At 39.0% G+C, this 27,890-nt stretch overlaps 1 protein-coding gene across 4 annotated transcripts in view; it reads left to right on the top strand.

The window, feature by feature from the left end:
• Positions 1-27,890, top strand: part of TENM1 (teneurin transmembrane protein 1) — a gene marked incomplete at both ends in the record, with an annotated part of 244,904 nt that overhangs the window by 152,692 nt on the left and 64,322 nt on the right. For all 4 annotated transcript variants that reach the window (XM_084293822.1, XM_084293821.1, XM_084293820.1 and 1 more), the window contains 5 exons: positions 7,177-7,393; positions 14,224-14,343; positions 16,095-16,356; positions 19,501-19,768; positions 26,006-26,149. In XM_084293822.1, coding sequence (XP_084149948.1) covers positions 7,177-7,393; positions 14,224-14,343; positions 16,095-16,356; positions 19,501-19,768; positions 26,006-26,149 — 1,011 coding nt within the window. The remainder of the gene's footprint in view (positions 1-7,176; positions 7,394-14,223; positions 14,344-16,094; positions 16,357-19,500; positions 19,769-26,005; positions 26,150-27,890) is intronic.

Raw genomic sequence — 27,890 nt, 5'->3', positions numbered from 1 at the left:
TCCTTATCCAGTCAATAAAGCTTCTCAGTGGTTTAGTAGAAAAGAAGCTGTAGCGAAAAGTTGCTGTAGGCTGCACTGGTGAGCTGGGGGAGGTAATGCTGCGGCAGCGGGAACTGCTTTGTTCTTTGCTTCCTTCTTGGTGATCTCCCTGGTGCCTCTCCAATGTCCTTGTGGTGTTCCACCTAGAAAACCGGTACCAACTGTGATCACCAACCTGTTTTCAGCAGTGTGTTACCGTGACATTCCCTGTATTTGCAGCCCTGAATTGCAAGTGATTCAAGGGTAGAAGAGCAGACTAGGAAAGCCAGGATTTGAGAAGTAGATGGCATAGAGATATTCATACCAGGCCCCAAATATTTGACTTGTTCTTGTTCCATGGTCTTTCTCTTAGTTAGCAATATGGTTTAGTGGAGCTTAGCGATATGGTTTAGTGGAGGACTTGTTAGTGTTAGGTCAGAGGTTAGACTAGGTGATCTTGGAGGTCTCTTCCAACCTAGGTGATTCTGTGACTCTGTGATTTACCCAAATCTGGTAAGCAAATAGTTAGGCTCTTGGAGAGTAACCAAGGAAGAAGCGGATCCATAGAACTCCATACAGTTCATTTCATCATATTTGTATCTTCTTCCTACCACATTAAATACCAAAAAAAATTGTGTAACCAAGAAAGTTTATATTGTTTGTTGAACAACATTGTGTGATTACATTGACACAAATTCCTGACACGGTAAATAATAATATAATTCTTTATTGAAAGTTTCCCAAAAGGATCTCTTCACTAGCAAGGAATGGGAAAATCTTGTCCTAACACTGCTACAGCAGTGCGGGGAGGAGTGCTGTGACTGAAAAGAGAGCAGCTTGTTTTGGCATGCTCTGCCCTCTCTTTGAAGTTGTTTAAATTATTTAGGAGTTCTATGAAGTGCTTTTTATCATCAAGTTGGTCTTTCTGGATTTGATTTTAGCAGTAATATTAAAAATATTTTGATTGTCTAGTTTACTGTAAAAAAAAAAAAAAGAAAAGAAAAAAAAAGAAAAGTCTGTCATTACCTCTTACTTACAGAACAAGGTACCTGTTAAGTTGTGAAACTGTAACACTTGCTGTCCCGTGAATTTAAAATTTGTCTCACTAAAATCTGAATCACTTTATTATATAATCACTGTGAAGGTGCCTGACTGCCTTTTATATAAAATATATTTTAAAAACACTAATAACAAACCTAAGTTATTTACACCCCTGTTATGCATTTTAGCCTACACCTATGCTGTGATGCACTGTTTGTAATTGTCAGTAAAAACTTCAGCATGCAGGCTCCCCTGCTGTATGAATTACAGTTTTTGCTATTTGTAGTGGTTTGTCCATACTCTTTACTGTTGTCTCCTGAGATTTAGTAGAAACCCTTCTGTTTTCTTAACACACTGAGCTTTTAATAGTTGGTTCCTGATATGAAAACTTAACTAAAAGAAAATGTGACCATTGGTTGAGAATTGAAAATAAGGCATTTGTAGCATTTTCAAGTGAATGAGTTCGATTATAAACAAGAGCTTATAAACAAGATATTTTTTTTTCTGGGTTATTCTACTGGATTAAAAATCTCATTTTAAATATGATTGACTTGTTGGAAATGGTATCCTCACATATACTTACTAACATGATTTGTGTTGTCATAAACTGCCTCCATATGTAACTTGTGATTCTGTACCAGTTTGTTTACCAAGTTTCTTTTAACGGGCATCATGCTGAATTACGGTAGTAAACAGCCCAATAATAGCTAAAGAGAACATTTATAGGAGGCAGGAATATCTGATTTAGGAAATACTCTGCAAGTGGAGGCTTAAACCTGTATATCTTCACTTTTCTGTGTTACTCAATCCAAATAAGACAAGCTATGTATGTGCAAAGGCTGGAACAAGATGCCCTCAATAATTTGTATTGGAATAGTTCTGTTCCGAAATCTCAGAACAGTTCACGTGCATGTGTTCAACGTGAAATGTTTGTTTGGGGGGTTAGTTTTTTTTAATTCCTCTAAGTTAAAACAAGGCTTCAATGAGCCTAATGTGGAACAAACAATTTATTTTGGATTAAAGGTTCCACATTGCCCCCAAAGTAGGTATTTTATTCTTTTACTTCAGCAAAGAGTGAAAAATATTTTTCAGTTTCACATGACCTGTTTTCTTTTTCTAAATTCTGTTTGATTGTTTGGAGAAAAAGCTAAAGTTGTGCTATTGTGACAATTCTAGTTAAAAATTCTTAAATAGCTGCAGTACATAAATTCATGGTGCTTTTAGGACAAATACCACCCTGGGTTACTCAGAAAGGCTTCTAGGACTTCACACCCTCAATAGAGGGAAACACCCTTTCATAGCCCTGAGAGCCTGGTGAGGAAGATGACACCAGGTGCAAGTAATTGAAGCCAAAATAACTCCATTAGCAGAATCTGTATGAGTTTGTAAGATAGTCATTTTGCAACGAAAAGATGAAAATAGAGCCTGGCTGGAAAATGGAAAACTGCTTCCCCTTTGCCTGGTTTCTTTATGTATACAGCATGTATGCAGAGTGCTTGTTGCCAAGCATGTAAGCTGTTGACCGATGCAAAAGACAATGAGGATTCCATTAGAGGAAGCTATTGTAAAGTATTTAATTGTCATTTCAATATCTATTTCTCTTCTAAGGAAATCTTCAGATTCTAATACTTATGTGAATTTTCACTTTTGCTTCTTACATAAATGAGAGAATCAGGTCAGCTCAGTTCCCACACCTAATAGCTTGTTGACAAGGAAAAAATTAATCAGAGTAGCTACAGCAGAATTACTCCAAAATAGCTTCCCCATGGATGCTGTTATTCTGGAATAAGTACGTCTTTTTCACGATTAGTACTTATTCTGCCCAACCAATGTTTTTCAAATTTCCCAGGTAGACAGAAGTCAGCTTTTTAGAAGTTAGTTCCTTCCAGAAAATACCTGGGCTCCTTGAAGAAGACTTGTCACTGCTGCAGCCATTTACCAGCAGAGATCTGTCCTGAGTGGTTACATCTAACCGCATCAGAGCCTCCATGGGAATCTTCATCAGTACAGAGTAAAAGCAAAGGATTTTATTTCCTTCATCGTCTTTTCAAGTCTGGTAGAAATCTTTAATATTTACAGACTTGGAGAACATGGTAGTAATTTGATGTTTTTCAGTTCACTTGTTAAGAATATTGTGTTTCATTCCTTGGACAAAAAAAAAAAAAAAAAAAAAAAAAGGAGAAACAATAAGAAGACTTTTTTTTTCTTTGCAGTTCCAAGCTTGCTTTTGAGGTTTCAACCCCCAAAAAAACTTTTTTTTTTTTTTTTACTTTTTTTTTTTTTTTTTCCTGTCAGAACACAATGCAAGCCCCCTGGCTTCGTATTGCTAACTCCTCCATCTGTTTCATGTATGCCTTTGTTTAGACAGGAGGTCCCTTACTGTTTCAGCTTGCTGATTTCATGCAGATTTCAATAGCATTTTAGGTTTTCTTTAATATAAATTGACTATTACACTCAAAGTCAATAAACTCAACATTGCCCTGTGAAGCTCTTCTCCCAGTGCTGGCATATGCCTGTTGTTTTCCAGGACTGGGGGAATGCAAAAGCACTGACCTGTAGCTATGCCAGCTTTGCTAGACCTGAAGTGCTCACATTATTGCTGTTAGCTATCTACAGTTGCTTTGGCTCATCATTACACAAACTAGCCTGATCTATCTGATTTCCCAGCTGCAATAGGATGGATCTGTTAATATTTTTTGTGTAGCCAAACAATCACCTTGTTCAAGGTCAGGCAAGGATTTTCAGATTCCAGGAAAGCCCATTCCATTATACTTGTTTGTTCAGATGAAGGGCTTTTTCTTTCCTTTCGAAGTGAATATTTTATGCTGTTATTTACTGAGTACTCAAACAGTGCAGCGTGCTCTGTTGAGAAAAGAGCAGAGCTGTCTGAGGGTTGGTCTTGCGCCCATTAAAGTCAATGACAAAGCTACAGCAGCTTTGATAATGCAGTTTGCCCTGAGGAGGTAGGGTTTTATAGACACAAAGTGTTGGTATGAACAGAGCAGGAAAAGTCAAAGTTTGAAGTGAAAATGTCTGACAGTATGTTGATGCTGTAGCATTCCAATTTTAACACAAGGGAAATCCATACAGTGATATGATGACTCCACATTAATACAGACTGACCTTGTTAAAAATACAAAGAAGAGATGTCTTTTTTTGAAGGTTAAAAAATATGATGCCTTAATCTTGCTGTATATGCATTACTGTGCTTGTCAGTCCAAGGAAGTTAGCAACTGGTAAATCATAAAATGGATGTTTAAGGAGATACTTGGGCATTTCAACGTACCTTATTAAGTCTGACTGTTTCTGGTAGAGTATGTAATTTAGGCAATTTGGACATCTAAGCTGCCAATAGATGGATTAAATGCCGATAGTCCAATTTTAAAATTTATTTAGGTGCTTAATTTAGATTTACTTCAGTGCTTCACTGTTCTAATCACAAGATTTGGATGTTTAAGTAAATTACATTCACCCCCAAACAGAGCTGTAAGTTTGTCCCTGAAGAAATGTAGATTTTTGAAAAATCAATTATTTCTCCTGTTCATGCTTGAAGAATGGAGGGAAGAGAAATAGGTTTGTTTTCATTTCTCATATTTGCTTTCCTTGGGCAAACATCCATGGAGAAGACTGTACCTGTCAGGTCACTGGGACAGAGCCTGCATCAGGATGGGGGTTTGTTTATCACCAACTGCAAAAGGACTATAGTCATGATTCTGCCTTTTTGGATCATTCTAGTAACATGACCAATAAATGAAAATAAACATCTTAAAGCACATATAAAACTATTGTAGTTCTTAAATAAAAGTCAGAAAACTGCAACAAGGATCTTTTTATTATAATTATTACTACAGTAAGGATGCTTATGAGACTTGGATAACATTTCAGATTGTGTTATTGCAGACTGGTTAGTGAATATTCTTCACAGGTATGAATAGACAGTAGGGATAGTGAAGGTCTATTAGAGAGATCAGCTGCACAGGGTGGGTCATGCACTTGGTGGACTAACAAGTGTGTAGTGCAGTCCTGCTCTTCCACAGTCACTTAGTTCAGAGCTTCTGTTTTGTCATTGTTCTGTGGGGACATTATGAGGTGATACAATGTTAAAGACTAGAGAGAAACACCCACCCGGAATTAAGCATGTATGTAAATCACAGAATCACACAGAATCACAGAATTTCTAGGTTGGAAGAGACCTCAAGATCATCGAGTCCAACCTAACACTAACAAGTCCTCCACTAAACCATATCACTAAGTTCAACATTTAAACGTCTTTCAAAGACCTCCAGGGATGGTGACTCCACCACTTCCCTGGGCAGCCCACTCCAATGCCTCACAACCCTCTCAGTAAAGAAGTTCTTCCTAACATCCAACCTAAAACTCCCCTGGTGCAACTTAAGCCCATTCCCCCTCATCCTGTCACCAGGCACGTGGGAGAACAGACCAACCCCCACCTCGCTACAGCTTCCTTTAAGGTACCTGTAGAGTGAGATAAGGTCGCCCCTGAGCCTCCTCTTCCCCAGGCTGAACAACGCCAGCTCCCTCAGCCACTCCTCATAAGACTTGTTCTCCAGACCCCTCACCAGCTTCATTGCCCTTCTCTGGACTCACTCAAGCACCTCGATGTCCTTCTTGTAGCGAGGGGCCCAAAACTGAACACAGTACTCGAGGTGCAGCCTCACCAGAGCCGAGTACAGGGGGACAATCACTTCCCTAGCCCTGCTGGCCACACTGCTTCTGATACAAGCCAGGATGCTGTTGGCCTTCTTGGCCACCTGAGCACACTGCTGGCTCATATTCAGCCGACTATTCACCATCACTCCCAGGTCCTTCTCTGCCTGGCAGCTCTCCAACCACTCATCTCCCAGCCTGTAGCTCTGCTTGGGGTTATTGCACCCCAGGTGCAGGACCCGGCACTTGGCCTTGTTGAACTTCATACAGTTGGCCTCAGCCCATCGGTGCAGCCTATCCAGATCCTCCTGTAGAGCCTTCCTACTCTCGAGCCGATCGACACATGCAGCTAACTTGGTGTCATCTGCAAACTTACTGAGGGTGCACTCAATCCCCTCATCCAGATCATCGATGAAGATATTAAAGAGGACTGGCCCCCATACTGAGCCCTGGGGAACGCTACTAGTGACCTGCCTCCAACTGGATTTGACTCCATTCACCACAACTCTTTGGGACCAGCTACCCAGCCAGTTTCTAACCTAACAAAGCGTGCGCCAGTCCAAGTCAAGAGCAGCCAGTTTCTTGAGGAGAATGCTGTGGGAAACAGTGTCAAAAGCCTTGCTGAAGTCAAGGTAGACCACATCCACAGCCTTTCCCTCATCCACCCAGCGTGTCACTTTGTCACAGAAGGAGATCAGGTTTGTCAAGCAGGACCTGCCTTTCATAAACCCATGCTGACTGGGCCTGATCGCCTGCTTGCCCTGCAAGTGCCGCATGATGACACTCAAGATAATCTGCTCCATGAGCTTCCCTGGCACTGAGGTCAAACTGACGGGCCTATAGTTCCCCAGGTCTGCCCTCCGGCCCTTCTTGTAGATGGGTGCCACGCTAGCTGCCAGTCAACTGGGACCTCCCCCGATAGCCAGGACTGCCGATAAATGATGGAAAGCGGCTTGGCCAGCTCCTCTGCCAGTTCTCTCAGTACCCTCGGGTGGATCCCATCCGGCCCCATCGACTTGCGCACATCCAAGTGCTGTAGCAGGTCACCAACCATTTCCTCATGGATAGTGAAGGCCACATATTTCTCCCCATCCTCTTCCACCAGCCCAGGGTACTGGGTATCTAGAGAACAACCGGTATTGCCGCTAAAGACTGAGGCAAAGAAGGCATTAAGCACCTCAGCCTTTTCCTCATCTTTTGTAACAAGGTTTCCCCCCGCATCCAGTAAAGGATGGAGATTCTCCTTAGTCCTCCGTTTTGTGTTGATGTATTTGTAAAAAGATTTTTTGTTGTCTTTAACATGCTTTAAATGCTTTATTGAATTTGAATGTGTCATAATCAGCATGCCTTCCAATTGATTAAATACCTCCCGTGCTTTCCAATAGCAAACACTGTGCTTTGTTCTCAGAATCACTCAATTTCCTGAAGTTTCTATTCTCTCTGTTTTAGATGGCTTGACAGACTGTGTAGACCCTGACTGTTGTCAGCAAAACAATTGTTATGCAAGTCCTCTCTGCCAGGGTTCACCTGATCCTCTTGACCTTATACAACACAGCCAACCGCCTTTCTCTCAGCATCCTCCAAGGCTCTTTTATGATCGAATCAGATTCCTTATTGGGAAGGAAAGCACTCATGTGATCCCTGGAGATGTCTCATTTGAGAGCAGGTAAGGTTTGTTCTAGACATAAAAGCAATGAAATAAGTCAACTACTACTAAGTCAACTACTGAGAGTCTTACATATCGTATTCCCATTATCACCCAGCTAGTTTATAAAAGTGTCACAGTAACAAACACTACTACTCATTATCAAGACTTTGACTGCTGTGGAAGGTAATCCATCTTGTACTTGAAAAATAAGTGGGGGGAAGTTCAGGTATTCATGCTTTAGATGTGTGTAAGGGCAGTAAGCAGAAAGATGAGTTGGATTCATACATGCTGTATGTAGTCACCTTTCTGCCCAACAGAGTTTGTGTTATTTAACATGTTATTTACATATAATCTGGTTATCTAATTAACAAACTTTTTTAAAAACTTTAGATGGATTGAACAGTGTGAAGTTTACTATTTTGTGCTGCAAGTTATTCTTAAACTGTCATGCAAACAGTAGTGTGTGATTGTTGAGCATGCAATTGGTTTGCACTTTAACAGGAAAAGACTGTGCAATAGGAAAGGGGCACTCACTTGCTTGGAAACCTGGAAATACATATTTTCTTGAACATTTGAAATATAAGGACATATAAGTTTTTATGCTGTAGTTCACCTGGGAAGCTATAACTTACATGCTGACAAAGAGATCTACAAATCATCCACATCACCTAACTACTACCCTGTCAACTAGGCCTATATATTAGATAAACCATGTTCCAGTAATAAGGGCATAAGATTTTTTTTTCACAGCACAGTAGATAGCACTTAGGTTGCAACCTCAACTTCATTCCATAGCTGCACACAAATTCAGTGCACTCTGTCTTTGTAACTTATTTATTTTTAATAAAGTAAATATGTAAACAGTCTTTATTGATCTAAAATACCTAACCATTTAATCACTATTAAAAATGGAACAGGATATTATAAATACGTAGGACAATAGGGCATGAAAATGAACTACATTGTCAGGTGGGTACAAAAGCACCTACCTGACAATGCTGGGTCTCTCGGAGTGTACATCGCTAATGGAAAATGGTGCCATTGCACCTAGTGCAAGATCCTTGGTTGGCTGTATACACTGCACAGCAGACTGCAGTTTAAAATACTAGTCACCAGTGGAAGATTTCCCTCATCAAAATGCCTTCCAGTGAGGTGTTTTCTCAAAGGAGGTGAGCACTCGAGTCACCTGTACAGTGTTCTGTGACACTGCGAATGTTAGCAGCCAGATTGCAAGTAATATCATCAGCGTGCTCTTATAGATATAAGGAACTGATCTTTTAAAGCTATCATTGATGGGATTTAACTTGGATTCAAAAGCTTTTTCTGAGTATTTTGTTTCTTTACCCTTATGTCCGGCATGCTTTTGGAGAACCAAGAACATTGAAGGCTTGGGTGTGAGCAGCAGCCCATCTTCGCCATGGTTTGATACTTCAGACTTTATAATACAAAGGAATACAATTTGTAGTTGGGTTGTTGCATTGTTTGCACCCCAGATATTATTTCCTCCTACAGTAAAGAAATCAGTTGGTTTGCTGAAAAGATCTTAGTGATTCAAATGGGGCTGTCTGTATCTTCAGAATGAGGACAGTGCCTTAAGACTCGCACTGTGCCATGTCTCCTGGGTTTTGTCAACAGTAATCTGCAATGTACTGGGCACCCTAAGGAGATCATCGGTCCACACTTCGCTTGATCCTCAAGCCTTCCAGGCTGTTGAAAAATTGCTCATCCATAAGTCAAACATTATTAAAAACTGCCAGGATTTTCCTTAAGGATGACAGAATAGCAGAGTCTCAGGAGGCAATGCTTAGCTGCGCTGTCTCTGTTCAGAAATCTTACCCTGACATAGTCAATCTGGCTGTCATCTAGTGTCTGTTCATCTCCTGGGAGTTAAGATTATTGAAAAAAAAAAAAAAAAACATAGGAAGAAAACAGTTACTACAGTAAATACATCAGAAATCTGTGATCCCGCTGATCTGGTAAAGACCAAAGAATGCTTGGGTTTTTTAATCTCCTTTTGGCTACTGCTGAAGAAGTCATCTCCATGCAGATAATATTAACTCTTGGCTGCCTGCAATGCCACTTATTTTATAACACTGGTGATTCAGCAAGAAGCACTGGAAGGATCAGATGAAATAGTACCATTCATTTATTTTGGAGCATTGGCATCCATTCCCACTGGTGCTCAATTTACAGAATTTTGCAAAGGTCCTTTGTAAGTCTCTGAGATCATTAGGAGGATTAAAGAAGAAACATCTATCTGATGTTTTCAGTCTTCTGACTCAAATGACATTGTGCAGTGTTTTACTGTAGCGTATGTCAGTGGAACTCCAATATGGGTGATGTTTGCATGAATCTCACTGTAGATAAAGCCAATTTGATATTGAATGGCTTTGGGAAAGCTATCAAAAAAAACATAGAAGATTATCTTTGTACTTCAGACAGACCATGTTTGGTCTCTGCCATATCCTGGCAATTTCAACATCACCTCACATACTGAAATTAGTTGTTCTGACAACTGCTGTGATATCTATCCTTTTGCATTTGCATCTTAGACTTTAGATTAGATACGATTTTTAAACACTTGGCTTCTACAACATAGTCAGTGTGTTAGCTCAATGCATAGACCAAAATTAATGTTAAGGAACTGAATGTTTTCAAAATATATTTTACTTCTTTTTTATGTCAAAACTGTCATTTGTACAGGGTTTTTGACTTGCTCCCAACCTAAACAGTAACATGCTTAAAGGCAGATTAGACAAATTCTGAATAAATGGAAACATACTTGCTTACATCAGGAATGATTTTGACCCACTGCATGTAGCACGATGTAGCGGATTAAAATGTTTTTATCAACTTCCCTTCTCAGGAAGGTTTTCAGCTTGTTTCTTTGCGGAGTATTTTTAATGCATGCTGCTGGCAAGCTATTTGACTCACTGCAAATTGCCTACAAAAAGGGTCCAGTGCATGGTACTGAATTAATTACCCTTCAAAGGCTGCTTACAGCAACATTGTCAGCAGGAAGAAATAAATGTACCTTACTAGCCTTTAGCTTAATTTCTCTGATTGAAGGTTTTAATCAGAAATGTAATACAATAAATGGCATCTCCTGGTAAGGTGACACTTGCGAATTCACAAGTTGCTTTACAGAGTTCCACATCTGAACCTAATGTCTCAGCTGGAGGTGCTCAGAGAATATTGGAAAGTCAGCACACAAAACAAGAGCAGAAAAATAACAAATAAGAAGTAGTAGAGCAAGACAGGATGGTGGCAGAATAATAAAATGCTTTACAAGCAGTGAAAGAATGTATCTAGAATTTTAAACTCCTATTTATTTTTAAATTAGAGATGTCAAACTGCCTGATGGCAGAGATCAGACATTCACAGAGCTAAGCTCCTCAGTTACATGTGGAATGACCCATTAAATGTTTATAGAGAAATCCTACTTTTTTTAGGCCACCTGCAATCCAGAGGAATTTCTGCTTTCTCTCAAAAAGCTGACTGCTCCCTCTGGAGCTGCAGGCTTAGTACAACATACCAAGGGACTTGAAACATTTTTAATAAATTTGAAAACACCAAGGCAATTTATAAGGGACATGTTCCTTCCCAGATGCACTAAATTGGAAAAGACATTTTTGCACTCACTATAAAGTTAAAACATTTGGGCAGCCTTAGTCCAAGATTATGCAATCTTTGCAAGTTAAGTGACTGTTGGGCAGATAGCATGAGCTGTTATCACAGATGAGAAATAAAAGCAGGCCAGTCACAAGTGTGTAGAGTAAGTCCTAGAGGCTGAGAATAAAAGAGGAAAAAACAACACATCAGAGAGACATAATGATCTTTAGAGGTTTCTCTGTTAAAATTAAGAAAAGCAGTGAGCAGTAGCAAAGGTCTAAGGCTCATCTAGAAAAAGGGTGAACACTGAAGCAAGGAAACTGTGAAATGAGTTAAAAGTGACATCACTGCAGGGAAAGGGCTCTAAAAGTTCTAGTAAGAAAAGGAATGAAGTGAAGTCTTCTGCAAGCAGTAAAGCTGCAGGGACTCTGCAAACCAGTGTGCCTCCCTTCAGAGCCTGGCTGTCCACTCTGTGAGCTGTCAGGGAAGTGGGAAAGGAGAGGCAGCCTGCTGCAACCTCGGGGTGGTTTGTTACTTCCCAGAGCCCTTGATATTAGTGCCAGCCATAAAGTAACCAAAAAAGGTTTTAATACCTGCAGTAAATGCAAAAAATAAAAGTAATTCTGATCAAATGCCTCGTTGGAGACTTAGTAGGTGCTAGTAATTCAAGAAGAGGCCAAAGAGTAAAGACTCTTCGACTTGAGTGGGTAGTAAAAAGACAGTAAATAATGAGGACAAATGTAGCAACACACAGGAAGGCTTGGAACATTTGAAATCTAAATGATTGGAAAGACAGTTCTATACAGATAAATGTAGAATAATGAGGTTTATGAGTCTTTATCACATGTTGTAAATATGTGTGGCTTGTAAAATATGACAAATAAAAAAAAGAGAAAGTTGAAAAATAAGTCTCTTAATATTATTTATGAATAACAAGAAGTGAATAAGTAGAGGAAAGAGACTATGGATGAAATAATGAAGACTTTGATGAGTTGTTATCACACGAATCTGTGTGCTTGATAAAATATGAGGAAGGAGTAGAGTCAGAAGACGTTTTTTTGTGGAAGAATCAGTGAATGAACAAACAGGAGTTCTAGAATAATATACTAAATAATGATGACTCTTAGGGCTCTCTCAGACCAATATGCTTTTTAAACAAATGGAGTGCACTAATTAAAGGGATTAGAAAGGGAAAGGCAGGTCTATTGATGGCAGAAGCATGAGAAAAAAAATAGAAATTAGTAGTTTCTATTCTAATAAATCAAGGAGTAATTGAACCTGGCTGTTCTATTTCAGCGAGTCTTGTGAGTCTGTTGAGATGCACAAGAGCTTGATTGCCTCCACTGGAGCAGCAAGTTTTGCCCACAAAGAAAGCCACAACCAACTTAGTTAGTGTAGAAGATGAAAAGGTGGTACATCGGAGCTCTGTTTTGTATACTTGTGTTCATGCAGCTTCTCCCATTCCTCTGGGAATTCTCAGCACCTTTGCTGATATCCTGGGAGCACAGAATTCCTACTAGCGACTGTGGTGAATGGTGCACTCACGAATGGGTTAATTTGTACTGGTTACATTTTGTCACAGTCAGTTGTGTTTGGTGATATCATAGTGATAAATTAATGTTCTGTCAAGTGGCTCTGGATCTTAGGAAACAATTCAAAACTTTCAGAAATTTATGGTCTCCAACTTGTGTACATGATTTCATGATCAGTTAGTCTATCAAGGGATATTTTTAAGTTTACATACAGACTCTTAAATAATTTTCATTTGATGAGCTGTTTTTTCTTTAGGATACATATTCACTTCACAAAGGTAGGGTGTGTCTATTGAGGTCTAATGTGAACTTTCAACTTGAGGGGACAACATAACAATGTTTAAATATGTTGCCTATAGTAATTAATAACAGTTGCTGCTATAGGCATCCTAATGTTTTTGACCCTACACACCTTAACGTTATCAAAAGGCTTCTGACTACATTGCTCACTTCATCATTTGAAACCATATTTCCAGGAAATATGTACTATTGTATCATTAGTTCCCAAAACCTGAATCCTTGCAGCCAGAAGAGGTGTACTAATGTAGAGTACCTGAGGGCATGGGGCAAAATGCTGAAAGGTATTTTAGTGGAATGTAGCTGTGTAAGTAAGCCGTTAGTAAATCTCCCTAGGTCCTAATCTGCACCATTAGAGTATTTCACTTATTATTCTTCATCCTTGGTGAGATTTGTCTCCTTTATGTTTCAGTCTTCAAATACATAAAAGGCCAAAGCTGCAAAAGAGAGAGAAACTTCTTCACCACGTCCATTCTAGGGTGAAAGTAACAGTTTTGAAGGACAACAGTTCAGATTTAGATTGGATGGTCTGAAGAAGTTATCATGAGTAAAGCACTCACACAAAAGCATTGGAATGGGTTACTTGGAGAGGATATAGAGTTAGACAAACATCTGTCTGGAGTAATGTAGGTATACCTGATCTTACTGAGGCAAAGGAATGGACAAGATAAACTCCTGTACTTCCTTTCAGCTCTTGTTTTCTATGATTCTGTCAGCCTTCAATTAGACCCACTTAGTAATGAGTTCACTTTCCTGCCTCTTGATTTTGATGTATTCTGTTGCGCTGCCATGTTCCAACCTCTATACTAGAATGGGAAGATTTTTATGCTGGAAAGAGTGTACAAATCCGATATGTCCTAGAGGAAATTTAAAAGGACACAACCTGTGATGGAGGATTCAGAAAATATGCTATGCCTGTTTAGGCGCTCTTTAGATCTACCTACATAACTTTCTGAAGTTCAGCAAAGACCATGTGTCTCACTGCTGCCTTATCACATTAGTTCAGCTTTTTTTTCTAACAGACAGCAATGCCCTATTCTTAGCAGCAAAGAATGAGGTTTCGTTCTCTTCTTTCACAAATCATCACCACTAGAGCTGCAGCAAGCTAAATCATGCCATCAGTGAAACCTTTGTATTGGTATTCAATGGCAGAACAAATGGTGTCCTGAAATATGGCTGGAAATGGAAATATAGTCTTGATACACCAGCGATTCATAGGACAGCCTGTGTGTCTTCTTCATGAGATAATGGTTTTCCAAATCAATCTTTTGGGCTTGTTTGAATTTTCTTTCAAAATCAAGTCACGATGAAATCACAGTAGTTCTGTCTGGGAATGTGTAGCACCAATTTTGAAGTCAGTACCCTTCTCATCCTCCTGATGTCCTCATGTTGCCCTTTCTGTTACAGGCGTGCATGTGTCATTCGAGGCCAGGTGCTAGCAATAGATGGAACACCTTTGGTTGGAGTGAATGTCAGTTTTCTACACCACAATGAGTATGGATACACCATCAGTCGACAAGATGGAAGGTGAGATGTTTTTGTCACTGTGTAACATTTTTATAGTTAGGACCATGTACCACCACATGTGCATAAGCCAAATTCTCATGGAGATCGCTGTTCATAGTGTGGACTCAGGATGGCAACTGACCCTCTGCTCTGGGAGCACACTTACTTAGAGCTTGGTGTGGTAAAGGAACTAATGAAGAAAGGGAAAAGAGAAAAAAATGTACAGCAACAAGATTAGTGACATTCAAACACCTGGAGTCAAATTCTGACAGTACTGCTGTACCAACACTTCCTTGACATTTTCAGTTTTCCCTGTCTTCCCTCTCTTTTTTTTCTGTCTTCAGATGTAAATCTTGCAAGTAGTTTATTGAGGTGTCAACAAAGTTAACTACTTTAGCTGATCACCTGAGCCATACAAGTAAAAGTGGGAACAGACTCCTCCCAGAGCCAGAATGGTTAAATTGCTGCTCTGCAGCTAGTCCTGCACAATTCCGTCTTCCTTTGTCTTCCCCAACCTTGCAGGACTGAGATGAGTTCTCAGAAAGATAAGTTCCTGTATGTTCTATACTGCACTCCAGGGTTCATCATCCATTGCCAGTAGGGTCATGATTTGTTCCTGAACTTCAGTTGGGTTAAACTGCTAAAAGCTACATAAGACTTCATCTCTCTTGGCTGTGTTGTGAATGACAAGAAGTCAGAAGCTATCTTCCAGCAGGGAAAGAGTATAATTTGTAACTATTTCTACAGGCTTTTTTTGATGTTGTTGTTTATTTGTTTGCCTTAGTCAGTTTATAATCATAAAGAGCATGCATATTTATTTTACCTTAGTTTCTTGACTTTCAAATCGCACTACTGAAAGTTAATAATTACCATTTCCTATTTACTCTAGTCTGGAAATAGTTGTTGCATTAAAATATGCTACCTGTATTTTGCTGTGAATATAATCGGTATCATTTGGGAAATGTAATGAAATATGCATAATTAGGTCTGATTTCTTATCACAGATTGTTACCATCAAAAGTCTCCATAATAGATGCATTCAGTAATACAGACGGTGAAGTATCTATTTACATATTACCTTCTGTTGCTTGACTGTGGATGTCAGAAGCTCAGAAAATTGAGACCATGTATATTTTACCTTCTGTGTCTCACTGCTTTGCAGCCCATATTTGCCGAAGGTTCCTCATGATAGCTCCCAGATCACCTGCCTTACTTACAAGAGGTGATTCAGTGCTCACTGCAATTAATCAGCATCTTTCCCAAAATCTTCATATCCTGCACAGAGGGGTCACCTGCTCAGTGTACTCAAGCTTTTTCTCCTGCAACTTCTAGAAAAAGGAAAAAGAATATGTCAAGAAAGAAAAGTCCTACCGGGATGTTAGACTTATCCTGTCTATTGTACCTTCATAGACTATAAGCATCCCTTTCTTGGCCAGGAATTTTTTGTATAATCCAAAGTGACTGGGTCCACACTTATTTTGTTACAGATGACTTGTTAATATTCTGGTTGATAAATAGAGGAGAGAAGGGAAAAATAACAGTGAAGTGCTATACCTTGCTATTGATGCATACAGGGAGAAAGCACAGAGAGGTAAATCTTCTTCACTGAATACTAAGGGGACATCAGGAAGATATACTTGAATGATTTTACATGGTAAATTAAGGGCCGTAATGAGCAATATAAAGTTTTTGTTTGTGTTTTTTTTTTCTACACTGAAAGTTGTAGAAATGGGATAAAATGAGAACAAAGCATTTTGTTTTGTCTTTTCCAGTTTTGACCTTGTGGCTGTTGGAGGCATCTCTGTCACTCTAGTTTTTGACAGATCTCCTTTCATATCTGAAAAAAGGACACTTTGGTTGCCTTGGAATAGATTTATCATTGTTGACAAAGTTGTGATGCAAAGAACAGAGTCAGACATACCATCTTGTGACATCAGTAGTTTTATCAGCCCAAATCCAATTGTACTCCCTTCACCCTTGACAGCATTTGGAGGATCCTGCCCAGAAAGAGGAACCGTTATTCCAGAGCTACAGGTAATGAAATTACTTTCAAATGAACAATTTTATTGTTTGCTGAACAAGTTCTAGACAATGTTGAAGGTTACCATTAATTGACTTAATTAAATGAAAACTACATAATTATTTGGTAATGGTGACAAAATATCTCTAGCATGGAAACATTTGGTTATAATGCAAGTAACAATGAATTTTGACACTGAAAGTCAAACAAATCCATTCATGTTAAATTTGCCCCCCATTATTCATATCCCCAAATTATTCATATAATTGTGGTATCATTAAAGTTTTGCCCATCATTTCTGCCCAAGGCATGTAGACTTCTATTCGATATGTGTGAACACAAAGACACATAGACACCAAATGTACACATGCTAAAAAATTAACCGAAATCAGTGGTTACAATTTGAATTCAAAATTTGCAGTCTCAGACTTTAAAACTAAATTGTAGAGATGGTGTATGTTGAGTATTCACTGTAGACTTGATATATCCCTTTGTCTTCCCTTTGTTCCTAGAAAGTTCTGAAAGCACTGCTGTGAAAAAGATGGTAGCAAATAGTGAGCAATTAACTCCTGTGATGTTACTCACTTATCACAATGACACCAATGTAGATCTCTTTACTACTGTTATGCAAGACGTTTTTCACTTTCTTTACATTTTGTTAATATTTTAAGATACATGATACCTTACCTCAAAATAGAAGGAGGAGGTGGGGAATCCTACCATGATTTATTATTGAAATCATGATTCATTTATAGTGATGCACAAAACCATTCCTAAGTTACAGATAAACAGTGCAACTTCTCCATACATCCGTGTGAGACATGACCCAATATCCTATGAAGACTCCAAGGGATTTTTCCTCCATTCACATCTAGTTCTTTGCAACAGCATCTCCAGCTATATGTTAGCTGCTTGTCTTTACTACTTTCTACACACTAACACAAAGCAATTTGAACATGATCTTTTGGATTGTATATATTTAAATGTCTTTTTTTTTTTTCTTGAGACTCCCTTGAGTGTTTAGAACCGCTTTGTAATTAACTTTGCATTTAACTGGTCTTTTATTTGGGACTTAAAAGAGGTTATCTAAGTGGTATGCGCAACACAATACAACTACACCTGTTTCAGATCGTGTGAGTCCCCACAGTTTTTTTTATGTTGTTTGAACACTTAGAGTTCAAGCAATAAGACCTCTTTTGATTTCTCTTTTAATTTCACTAAGCAAGTATGGAGAGTATTTTTAGGCTAGGTACAGATATGAATATTTCCATCCTTGTTACTTTTTTCTCTTCCAAGTGTTGAAGAAAACAATGAAGGGTCTCTCTGTAAGAGACTTCTGATTGAACTCTGTGATGTTTAAACATCTGTGTATGTGTAAAAACATTATCATGGTTCAGCCAGCTGATGGCCACAGGGTTGCTTCACAGAACATACTAAGTGGCACTAAGAATGTTAGTTAAGAATAACTGATGTGCATCAGTAAGAAAAAAATGGGTTACATTCCTTCACATGAGGTTGTCTTGTTTTTGTTTTTGTTTTTTGTTTGTTTGTTTGAAAATGGAGGTACCCAAAGATGCAGTCTACTCAGAGAGAAATTGATCCCAGTCCTTTTTTTGGCATTGGAGGGTCCTTAGATTGTCAGCTTGTATTGTACAGTACTGGGAAAAGAATGAAAAATAACCCAGAATAATAGGAGAAGGAGACGCATTAACGTGTATTAATGCATGAATATTTCTTCCTGCTTTTCTGTTAAAAATAAGAAGAGATGTCGTCAAATGCATGACAGAGGGGGCAGCTGGGATGTCAGCAGGAAAGAAGGGGAACACTGCAAATCAGGAACAATAAAGGGAGCAGGATTTCCCTGGCAACACTACATTTCATATGTTGAAAGGACAAGTGCTGGCAGGCCTCCAGCTGTACTGCAGCAATCCTAGACAGTTATACTGTTGCAGTATGTAAATAAGAGTGTTTGGAAAGTGAAAAAATATATTGTTAAACAAGAACTATAGGAAAATGGGAATACAAACAAAACAGTTTGTGTTTTTCCAAGCTTGACTAATGTAACATTGTGACAGGTTGGTTTGTTATTACTGAAATACACTAAAATCATTAACCTTATTAAGGTTTTTAGTGGGTTTTGAGTGACTGTGCTGGTATTCTCCAAGAAGCCACTCTCTTCTCCTGTCTGTTCCACGTCAGTCATCCCCATAAAAGCTCATTTCCCTCAAGATCACAAGAGCTAGCTCCCTTTTTGTAGCTCCGAGGTCCAACATTCAAAAGGTCAAGGCCAAGCTTCTCTTTTTCCCACACAAGTTCACAGTCTTGCAGTGCCTCTCATTGCTGGGGGCTTAACTTCATTGCAGCCAGGAACTGATACTACCCCACCATGGGCCGAGCCATGCCAGCTTGAATCCAAGTGATTCAGACAATGGCACTGACAGCAGTGCTGCGGGATGTGAACTCCGTTGCACATCCTGGGCACTCACCTGTTAGCGAGACGACGACACCCGTGCTGCTTCATCTTCTCTGCTATGTGTCACCAGTTATCTCATTAGGTTTCCAATGCTGTGCCTTCTTAGGCCATGCCCTCTCTGGCTGGAGTTTAGCCTTACTGCCAGCACTTCTGTGCAGAAACTGCTTTAGCAGGAAGGTTTGTTTTCTTTCTTAGCTCTCCCCAGATTAGAGTTATTGCCTCCAAAGCAGGATAGTGTCTTCAAATCAAGAAGTAATGTATGAAGTGTGTGCATATTTAAAATATATATATATAATTGTTTTTGATTGTATTTGGGTTTACAACACTCATCAAGTAAACCAAATAATAAAATGTAATGCTCATAGAGAGCATTATGAGCTTTAATGCTTATATGACCACAGAGGTAGTATTTGTTCCTCAGCAGATAAACATAAAGAATTAGAGGAAAAGGTTCTTTATCAAAATAGATGGACTGCCATCCAGTAAGTTTTCATTTTTGTACATTTTGTAATATGCCTGGCTACTGCATTGCTCAAGAAATCATCATTGTAAGTGGTACTGTGTTCACATCATGATTGTGAAAACTAAAGCAAGCATCTGTTGTTATTACAAATAAACATAATTGTACTTTTTTCCTGGCTATAGATATAATAATGTTTTCATATTGTTGTTTTTTTTTCCCAAGGTGGTCCAGGAGGAAATCCCAATCCCTTCAAGTTTTGTGAAGCTGAGTTATCTGAGCAGTCGAACACCAGGATATAAAACTTTGCTGCGCATTATTCTGACACACGCAACCATCCCTTCTGGAATGACAAAAGTACATCTGATAGTTGCTGTTGAAGGACGTCTGCTTCAGAAATGGTTTCCTGCTGCAGCCAATTTGGTATACACATTTGCCTGGAATAAGACAGATATATATGGACAGAAGGTTTCTGGTCTGGCAGAGGCTATGGGTACGTAGAATTACCTTAATATAAGCAGAAGCACTAACATGCACTAAGCCAGGAAAATAGAGCTTATAAATTTTGTTACCATACTTGCATTGTTTTTACATCAAATGCCTCTTTAGCTTAGTTGACCCATGTGATATGGGGACAGGACGAGGGGGAATGGGCTTAAGTTGAGCCAGGGGAGTTTTAGGTTAGATGTTAGGAAGAACTTCTTCACTGAAAGGGTTGTGAGGCATTGGAACAGGCTGCCCAGGGAAGTGGTGGAGTCACCATCCCTGGAAGTCTTCAAAAGACGTTTAGATGTAGAGCTTAGGGATATGGTTTAGTGGGGACTGCTAGCGTTAGGTCAGAGGTTGGACTCGATGATCTTGAGGTCTCTTCCAACCTAGAAATTCTGTGATTCTATGATTCTGTGATATCCTAGAAACATTTATTTTCTTGTTCCTCTGATGTCATCTTTCCAATTTAATCAATTTGAAAATCCCTGTTTCCCTCTGAGAATGGTTATGTACTAATGGCATTATATTCAGCTGTCTTTGTTTTTGAATGTTACTTTGAATATGACCTTTGGTGTGTCATTGCTTCTGTCATTTTTTGGCTGTGACATTTAAAATGTCATTTCCACTTAGGGTTTACAAAATTCTAACTTTGAGGCACACTTTCTTTCTCCATTTCATATCCCTAACAGTTAGGACTTCTTGATTTGTTGTTTAAAAGTATTTCTGAGAAAAATACTACGTTTCATCATCTATTTTACCAAGCAGCACAAACAGCAATTTTGAGAATTGCAACAGAAAAGTTGTCAGTGAAAATACAATTTAGCCAGCCATTGTTGGCATGAATTTCATTATTTGGTTTCTAAAAGACATGCTATTTCTTTTAATTGATTCTGGGATTATATTCCTTAATGGACTAATTTTACAGATACTTTCTATCAAGGTTATTTATTTTACCAGTGGAGCTTAGTACTGTGAATAAGCCTTATTCACTTCTGTAGGAGTTCTGATTTGCTTTTTAAGTCAGAAGGATTATAGCAAGAAGCATTGGCAGGATCAGGCTGTAAAATAAGAATAGCAAGGGCTACATGAAGCCAACCTTCCTCACAAGGAATGCATAGCCAGAAGCTGCGTTAAGGACCTGTTGTGTCATCCTTGCAGTTAGTGTGCCTACAAATTGGCCAGTGCAAAGACAAAGGTGCCATCCAGGCTGTGCTAGCTCTGGCAGCTCCCAGCACATCTGCACTTGCCTGTTATCATGTGCTCCCAGACAGGTAGTCTGTGAAGCATCTGTGCGTAGAGGAGACGGGAGAAAGAAGGACAATAGCACTTTCTTTCCTACCTAGAGAATGGTGTAGATGTAACCATTGTTGTCAGCAAAGGATAATGTTAGAATCAAAAATAGAGAGTATGATTTATATCATGAGTTGTACACAGGAATATACCAGAAAACAAGGAGCTTATTTTAGGGCTGTGGTCTTGCAGCCTATTTAAACAGACAGAAGTGCAGGCTGCTGCCAGAGGGGATGTTCCTGTGTTCCCTCCTTCTCCCATGGGCCACCATTCACATACATTTGATCATGAAATGAGCCAGATCAGGAACAAATTCAGCTAAAAACTGAAGCAACCAGAAAATAATTGATAAATTTTCAGCTTCTTTAGTTTCCTGATCTGCTTTGAATGCTAGTGGAGCAGCATGGGTCTTCTCATTTCAGCTGTAGCTCACACGTTACAATTGGCCTAAAGAGATTAAATTCACCTTTAGCATGAGGCATTCTGAGTTGCTGCATTATCCCACCTGCCTCCAATCTACCACATCCAGCTCACATCTGCAGAAGTGTGGACAGCTTTACAAAGGGGACAGTAGGTGCTGGCACTGACACAGCGCTCTGGACCCCTGGGTTTGGCATGTGGCAGGGAACAGGAGCATCCTTTTCAGCTCATCCCATGGAACCTCATTGTTCGGGGGCAAATCTAGCCCTAGCTCATTACAGATACAGCTTCCTGCTTGTACTTTGCAGTGACAGAAGGTATTAAATGAGTTGTTGCCTTCACATACACATATTTCTGCAAATCCAGAACAAAAGCAAAACTCAAGCATGCCTTTTGGGCACCCACTGGTGATCAGGCAGGACCAGCAATGTTACAGGAGGCACTTGCAGCTTTCTTTGTCTCATTTACACAAGCCCTGCATTCACGCTCTGTCAATACATGTTAACGCTAACATGTTTGAGATGGAAAAGTTAGGTACACCAGCTCCCTCTCCATCATTGGATAGTCGGCTGAATATGAGCCAGCAGTGCGCTCAGGTGGCCAAGAAGGCCAACAGCATCCTGGCTTGTATCAGGAACAGTGTGACCAGCAGGGCTAGGGAGGTGATCGTCCCCCTGTACTCAGCTCTGGTGAGGCCGCACCTCGAGTACTGTGTTCAGTTTTGGGCCCCTGGCTACAAGAAGGACATGGAGGTGCTTGAGCGGGTACAGAGAAGGGCAACGAAGCTGGTGAGGGGCCTGGAGAACAAGTCCTACGAGGAGCGGCTGAGGGAGCTGGGCTTGTTCAGCCTGGAGAAGAGGAGGCTCAGGGGTGACCTTATCGCTCTCTATGGGTACCTCAAGGGAGGCTGTAGCGAGGTGGGGGTTGGCCTGTTCTCCCACGTGCCTGGTGACAGGACGAGGGGGAATGGGTTTAAGTTGAGCCAGGGGAGTTTTAGGTTAGATGTTAGGAAGAACTTCTTTACTGAAAGGGTTGTGAGGCATTGGAATGGGCTGCCCAGGGAAGTGGTGGAGTCACCATCCCTGGAAGTCTTTAAAAGACGTTTAGATGTAGAGCTTAGGGAAATGGTTTAGTGGGGACTGTTAGCGTTAGGTCAGAGGTTGGACTCGATGATCTTGAGGTCTCTTCCATCCTAGAAAATTCTGTGATTCTGTGATTTAAGAGTCTTCTTATGATCATCAGGTCTAATACATGCCTAGAATTTAAAACAACTCAAATCAAATACATAACATCTTCTAAATGAAACTGTAGTTATAGTAGACTGTAGATGTTTGTAGATTCCCAAATTAGAAGCAGATGAGTTATATGTTTAAATATGCTTAAAGCTTATACAATGGTGCTGGGTAACAACTTTTTAATTGTTTAATTGGTGTTGTGTTGATTTTTTTGCTTTTGCTTAATTTAGTTTAACCATGCTTCTTGCAAAACTGAAACAAAAATCATTATATTTTAAGTGCATTTTTAGAATAGTTTGTTAGATTCTAATAAAGGTTTAATTTGACACTGTAGTACTCAGGGACCTTTATCTGCATCCATTATATAAATTTTGTCAAAATAATTTTCTCTTCCAGTATATTACCAATATTTAATAATGCATTCTGTTCAAATTTCATTTTAATTAAATTAAATTGCAGCAGGTTGAAGTCGTGGAACTCAGGAATACAACTGTCTGCCTCTGGTTTTATAACTCCTATAAACATCTTTATTCTTCTTCAGGATTGTTGACAGAAATGATCATGTAACCAGTTATAGAAAAGGAGACTTTGAGCATATTTCAACACAAAAATGGTTTTGTTTAAATTTGTATAGAAAATGTTAGCTGGTGTTTATCTATTCCAGAAGTCTAACACACCACCATTTTCTTTTCTCAAAGGAACAGCAGAAATGATAAAGTAGCAATTTTTTGTTCTAAATAAAAGAAAGGTCACATGAATGTTGCCACAAAATCTTCATGGTATAGTTTGCATGCTCTTGTAACCTAACATAGGAAAAGGAGAGATTTCAATACAAACCTCAGTAAATACTCCTGTATAACTCCCTACATGCTCAATCTTTCTCCTGAAAGTCCTTGAATTCCCCACAGCAGGAGGAAGTGGAATGCAAGGATTTACCCTTCCAGATGCAAATATAAACTCTTGAGAAGAATAGTCTTAGGTCTTCTCAGTTTATTATTCTACTTATTACTTTAGCTGAGTTCCTTATATTCATTGTTCAGAGTAAGATGCTGATAAGTACAAATACTTTAGAAGTTGAAGTAGAGGTCACTGTCATGTTTAATCATGTCTTTTATTTTTAACCTCTATTTTGGAAGAGCAGCAGGAGAAACAGCAACAGCCCTTAAACCATGATATGCTGGCTGTAGTAACAGATTATTCTTGATTCTTCTAAAAATTTTTGTGAAAAGTGTAGATTGTTGGCTGTTAATGTCCAAAGATTTAACAGTTCTCCTTCATGCAGTGAAATCTCAGTCAACTAAAAAAAAAGGGCAATAAATGAATTTAACCAGAAAGTAACACCCCACAATGAGGTTAAGTGGAGATTGTCAGTTCACTTACAAAATCAGTGTTTTTGCAAACCTTCTAGACACAAAATATTTATTATTCAAGTAGCACTGTAGTTGCTTGGCTGACTTTATAATTGTTACACTTCACCTTGACTATTTTGCATGCAAAACAATTGATAGGAAATTTTCATGGATGGCAGATAAGTGCTTCCCTTTAGATGGTTTGGGATATCCAGTGTTAAAATTACTCAAAAGTTCCTTTTTGAAGCCTAAATTGTCAGAAGGAAATTTTTAGTGTGCAGAATAGATTTTGTTCTTAAATATAAGTATGCATAGAAACATATTTGTAAATATGAAGTGAATGTTTGTCTAAGTGTCGCTTACTGATGGGAAGGTACAAAAAGGCAGCCACTAACTGTGAGCATGGAAGAAAGAACTTTTAAGAAAGGGGACTGTAATCTCTAGAGGGTATTTGGCAGCTATAGGCAGAGAATAGCAGGCACTTTACAGCGTTAGCTACAGTGCTGGTAAGCGTGCCACTGTGGATCCATTGGCACAGATTCTCAGTTGGTGAAAATTGTTATGCCTCCCTTGACCTAAATATCAGTATGGTACCTTACAGCAGCTGAAGGTCTGTCCTGTGGGTCTGTAATGGTTCACTTAGCAAGGCTGAGTGATACTGTATTATAGGTCTTTACTCTTCTCAAGTACATACATCTGACACAGGATTGAGCGTGTTAAGTGCATGAATGGAGTAAAGATACTAACGTGTAGGTGAGCATGAGGTTGCTTTGTAGGAAAAATCAGCCCTTTATTTTCTCCCTGCATTAACACCTAGAAAATAGCATGTTCAGTTACTGAACCTTGATGGCTCATCCCAGCACAGGAGGTCAGTGGCTGTTCTGGAGGAGGCTCCATGCCTGCAGCTGGGCACTCAGACAAGGGAGTCACCTTGAAAGGTTGCAGATTTTAGACAAAAGTGCTCCTGTAAGTGAAAAATTGAACAGAGCATGCAGACTGAAACCTGTAAGTTTTAAATGTACAGTATGTACAGTACTTGAGATATGATTGTTACAAGTCAAAGTTTAGCTCCAAAAGCATGTTCTTTTTACTGAATTGATGAAGCAGCTCTGCTAAATAAAATTGATGTAAGGAACAGCTTTCAGTTTCGCATTGAATATTTATCTTAAAAACAAAAATGTTCCATACTATAGAGCTGGTCAAAATATTTTGATTGAATCTAGTAGCAGAATTTTGATTATATTAAAACTATTTGCGGTTCAGGTAAAACATACCTAGAATTGCTAGGTAGAAAAATGAGATGAAAATATTGAAAATGTCAGAAAAGAGTGTTTCTTAAAATATTTTTGTATTTCTTCTTAAAATATTTTTGAAGGCATTTTTATTTTGGAAAGGTTAAAATGTGTTAATATTTCCTAGATCAAACTTCTGGGATCTGATGTCAAAACATAACTTTCAGTTTGGCAATCCACTTCTGCCCAGCTACATTCCTTATAATTACAGCACGATCTTTAGGTTAAAGATTGCTACATTTCAAAAATATCCAGTGTATGAGAATTCAATATCAATATGCTCACACTTAGAAAAAAAGAAAGCCAGATTGTTTTAACCTGGATTTTGTTTTTCTGTTTAGGCTACTGCTCAGAGAATTCACAGAAATACAATAAACTATCAAGTCAGAAGTCATTGGAGGAGATTTATGTTCTTAAGACAATCTGTAACTGATAACACAAAGTTCTCTGCTTTGAAACTGTAGTAACCATAGCTGTCGTAACATACTAATCCCTTAAACTCTGTTTAAAAATTCCATTTGACAGTAGCAATCTGGCAGAGGTAAATTAATGACATCATTACTTGAAAGGTGAATATCAAAACCTAGAATGAAAATTACTTAGTAGTTCACAGAGAAAAAAATAAACTGATAGATCTTTAATTATTTGGTTACAGTGTCCGTGGGTTATGAATATGAAACATGTCCTGATTTTATTCTGTGGGAGAAAAGAACAGTAACCCTTCAAGGCTTTGAAATGGATGCTTCAAATCTGGGAGGCTGGTCAATAAACAAACACCATGTATTAAATCCACAAAGTGGTAAGTCCTTCCTTTATTAACTGGCCACACAGAAGAATACAAATTTTAAAGGAATTAATTGTTCAGATTTTCAGTATTACTATTTCTAACATTTAATCCTCTTTCTTTGAATCTGCACTATCCTTTATTCAGAAATGAACTGTAAATGCCATCTGAAAGCCTGTTTTTAATGTTCTGGCTCCCAGGTATTAAACACTAATATCCCTAACTCTTGTGATTATGAGCACAGTTTAGTCATTTGGGTGGGAAAAGGGCATGCTCATTTAAGTTTGTTTTCACACTGCTTGTATGGAAGTACTACATTTTAGGTCAGTTTATGGTGTGTTATATTCTCAGTGAAGTGCCTACATTCCTAATTCATCCTATGACTAACCTTGATTAGTAGCAGCGTTGGTGGTCACAGCTCTAGGGAGACAAAACATGCATGGAAATGGAACAGCTGAGTAAGAGGTGGCCCTTCTAAAACCACCTTGCCAGTCTGCTGAGCAGAAGCTTTCGTTGCTGCCCACTTTTCAGAGAAGTTCAGTTACTCTTTGGGATAAGCAATCTATTCAAATCCAATCAAAGCATTAGGAAAAAAAAAATGGAAATGCTTTTTATGTCACATCATTAACGCTGCATACAGATTCTTCAAGCATGGAGACTTGAATCTGTTTTTTCATTGCTTTTATTTTATTCCTGGTTTGTTTGTGGTGTGTTTTTTTTTTCTTCCCCTAACTTCTTTAATCAGGAATAAAGTCTTAGTGAGATTAAACTATTAAAACAATACTTATAAATGAAGCTAACTGAAAAAAAAAGTATGATTTTGCAGATAAATAACTCACTTTGCTTGGGAGACTTGGGGTCAGATTTCAGATCACAGAAATCATTTTAGTGCTGGATTCAGTGAAGTTCTCTCAATTTTCTCCTACTGGGAGTCTGTCCACTGAAATCTGTTTCCATCTACAAACTTCTGTAATGAAGATTCATGTACAGAGGTATGTCTGCTAGGTTTTTACAAGTTCTGTTGTTGAATGCACAACTACAGTATAAATATTCCAAATACAAAAGGTCAGATTTAGTTTGTAAATTATCTGGATTTCTGTTTTGATTTAAAATAGTTTGACATTTTAAATAGCAGTTCTTTCATGCCCTGTCTTACTGGTTTGTATAGATTGTCTCTTTTAAATGCCAGCTATTGACATTTAACACAAAGAGAAATCTGACCTCAGTCAGCTCAGCCCCCAGCTGTGTGCCCTATAGCCTCCTCTTTAGTGCCAATTTACCACTTACATAGTTTAATTTCAAGACTAAATTGCTGGCACTAAGTCCAGTTTATATATAGTTTATATAACTATCTGCTAACTGCAGTGGTTACTACTATCATTCACCATATAGGCACTAGCATGTTCTCAGACTCTGTAAAACAGACAATTACAACGCAAGTGAGGCTAAACCACTGCCTTCCAGAGCACGGGGTGTATGGTGACAAATTGCTTGCTGGCCCATCACAGCTGTGTGGCACAGCCTCTCAGGAAATCTGACGAGCAGTGACCACAGTGCCTCCTCTGAAATCCTGTGAAGAGGCCTGTGCCCTCTTCCCCACCCCAACAGTGAGAATGGCGAATGTACAGCCTCTCATACACACTCCTCTTCCTCTCGTGTTCTCAGTGCGCTGGGCACTGTCAAGGCTGAAATCGGAGGGAAGGTGTTTGGATCTTCATCCATTATGCACAGAGATGCAGCTGGGCAGGGTGTAAGC

Source organism: Netta rufina (assembly GCF_964035555.1).
Source record: "Netta rufina genome assembly, chromosome: 12".
In the NCBI taxonomy this organism is placed as follows: Eukaryota; Metazoa; Chordata; class Aves; order Anseriformes; family Anatidae; genus Netta; species Netta rufina.
Note: the sequence above shows the minus strand (reverse complement) of the source record. Positions and strands in the feature narration are given on the sequence as shown.